Consider the following 1998-nt stretch of genomic DNA (forward strand, 5'->3'; position numbering starts at 1 on the left):
CGCCCCGCCCCCGCCGGCGAACACACCAAGATCATCGACAAACCCGGCAGCGTTTCACGATCACGAATACCGAGAGCGAGTAAAGCGTGCAACTCCTCCACACACATTCTCCGGGAAACGTTGAACGATGGCAACGTGCGTGGAGGGAAAAGCGTTCCTCCATCGACAGCGTTAGGAGAGGGAGGAAAGGTAGACTCTGTGTGTACATACCCGAGTATCTGGCGAAAGCTCGCTCGTGGGGCCGCGAAACGTCTGCACGCGGCTCCGTTTCGTGTTCGTGCCCATCCATTCAGTCCCGATGCCGATGTCTGAGTACGTCTTCGTATTCGTGTACGTTCGCGCGCACGTGAACCAACACAAGTATGCGCACACCCACACAACACACACATACGAACCAACACTGATCGCTCGTGGTACCCACCACGAACAAGGGGTAGCACGTGTGTGCGCGCAACCCCCGCGGAACGCAGACGTGCACGCCCCTCGAACCATACCGGAATACTCTGGTAAGCCAGCAGGGGTTGGACACGCCTATTCGAGGCGGAACAACACCCCACCAGAGGGTTCGTTGCTTTCCGCTGCGACGACGTTCCTACGACGGTTCTTCGCTACTAATAATACGCCGATATACCACCTATTCAGCCACCATGGCTCTACGTGGAAGTCCCGAGAGCAGATTTTACGGGACGCGTGCGGCTTTTGCCTACCAAAGACACTGCTAATCGCGCGACCGACCACGCTGATCGCTTGGACCCCCGGCGCGACGATACCTCTTTTTTCGCTCCCACACGGTCATCCGTGAACGTCGTTGGTTGTCCCTCGCGGTGCGCGGGCCAGTTCGGTGAACAAACTCGAGGCGTGATACTAACCGGAGCCGTCGGTGTATTTCGTGTAAGGATCGGGAACGGTGTGTAAAACGACAGTTGAGGAATTAGTGATGATCCACCTGGGAAAGTAGAATGTGATATTATCGTCGTCGGTGTAAGTGATGCCTCGAAGAATCAGGATGTGGCACGCTGTTTGAAAGATCGACGCGGATGTGCACGTAAACAAGCGCCGGACAAGTGTTTTCTAGCAACGAGACGGAATGGAGGATCGAGAGGTGAGGTAAAGAGGAATAACCGCGAGGGTTATGTGGAGGATGCAGGAAGGCAGGACCGTGTCGCCTTTAGGACCGGTCGTCCTACCGCGGGAGGAAGCGGATATGCGTGCCGGGCTCTCGCTACCGCCTCAAGAAAGGAGGCACGTGTTGCTCCACGTACGCACCAGCGAGCCTTTTGTGCACTACGACAACGTGCGTCAGCAACACTCGCCGTCGACCTCGCCGATCCTGCGATCCGTCGACAAGGATCAGTTCCACGAGATGGACGCGTCATCGACCAGGGAGAAAAGGATAGACACCGAAGTCGAGGAAGAAGAAGAGCAGGACGAGGAGGAAGAGGAAGACGGGGAACACGAGAGGAACGTTTCCGTCAGGAGAAATATCGTCGAGGACGAAGAAGACGACGAGGAACAAGAGGAAGAGGAAGAGGAAGTGCATCCTGGGAATAGAAACGGAAGCTATCAGGAGGACGAGGAAGTAGAAGTGGACGTTTGTCGAGACGAAGTGGACGAAAGCAATCCCAGTAGCCCGGTAGATTTAACAGCTCCTTCGTCCAGGGGCGGCGGATCCGATCAGTTCCTTAACCCGTTCGCGAATCGAGGCGTGCATCCTTTCTCGTGTGTTCAGACTGGCGGACAAACCACTGGCCACGGGGCTCCTGTGTACATATCCGCGCATGCCGCCGCTGCTTCCACGGTGATGACTGTCTGTACATCCGGAAACGCAGCCCGAACGACGGGCACGTCGACCGGCAGCATCACCACGACTGCCAGCACCGTACAGGCGAACAAACGATGCCTGGCATTCTCCGTAGAGAATATCCTGGACCCGAACAAATTCACCGGCGGACGCGTCGTTCACAATCGCGTTCAGCACCGACGACATCGGCGGGCCGA

At 56.8% G+C, this 1998-nt stretch overlaps 1 protein-coding gene across 1 annotated transcript in view; it reads left to right on the top strand.

Moving 5' to 3' along the window:
- The first annotated feature begins 175 nt into the window (after positions 1-175).
- LOC100744713 (homeobox protein Nkx-3.2-like) overlaps positions 176-1998 on the top strand; it is an 11343-nt gene continuing 9520 nt past the window's right edge. The window contains exon 1 of the mRNA XM_024372059.2: positions 176-1989. Within this exon, the coding sequence (XP_024227827.1) occupies positions 1133-1989 (857 nt within the window). The 5' untranslated portion in view covers positions 176-1132. The remainder of the gene's footprint in view (positions 1990-1998) is intronic.

Source organism: Bombus impatiens, unplaced genomic scaffold (genome assembly GCF_000188095.3).
Source record: "Bombus impatiens unplaced genomic scaffold, BIMP_2.2 scf_2850, whole genome shotgun sequence".
Lineage (NCBI taxonomy): Eukaryota > Metazoa > Arthropoda > Insecta > Hymenoptera > Apidae > Bombus > Bombus impatiens.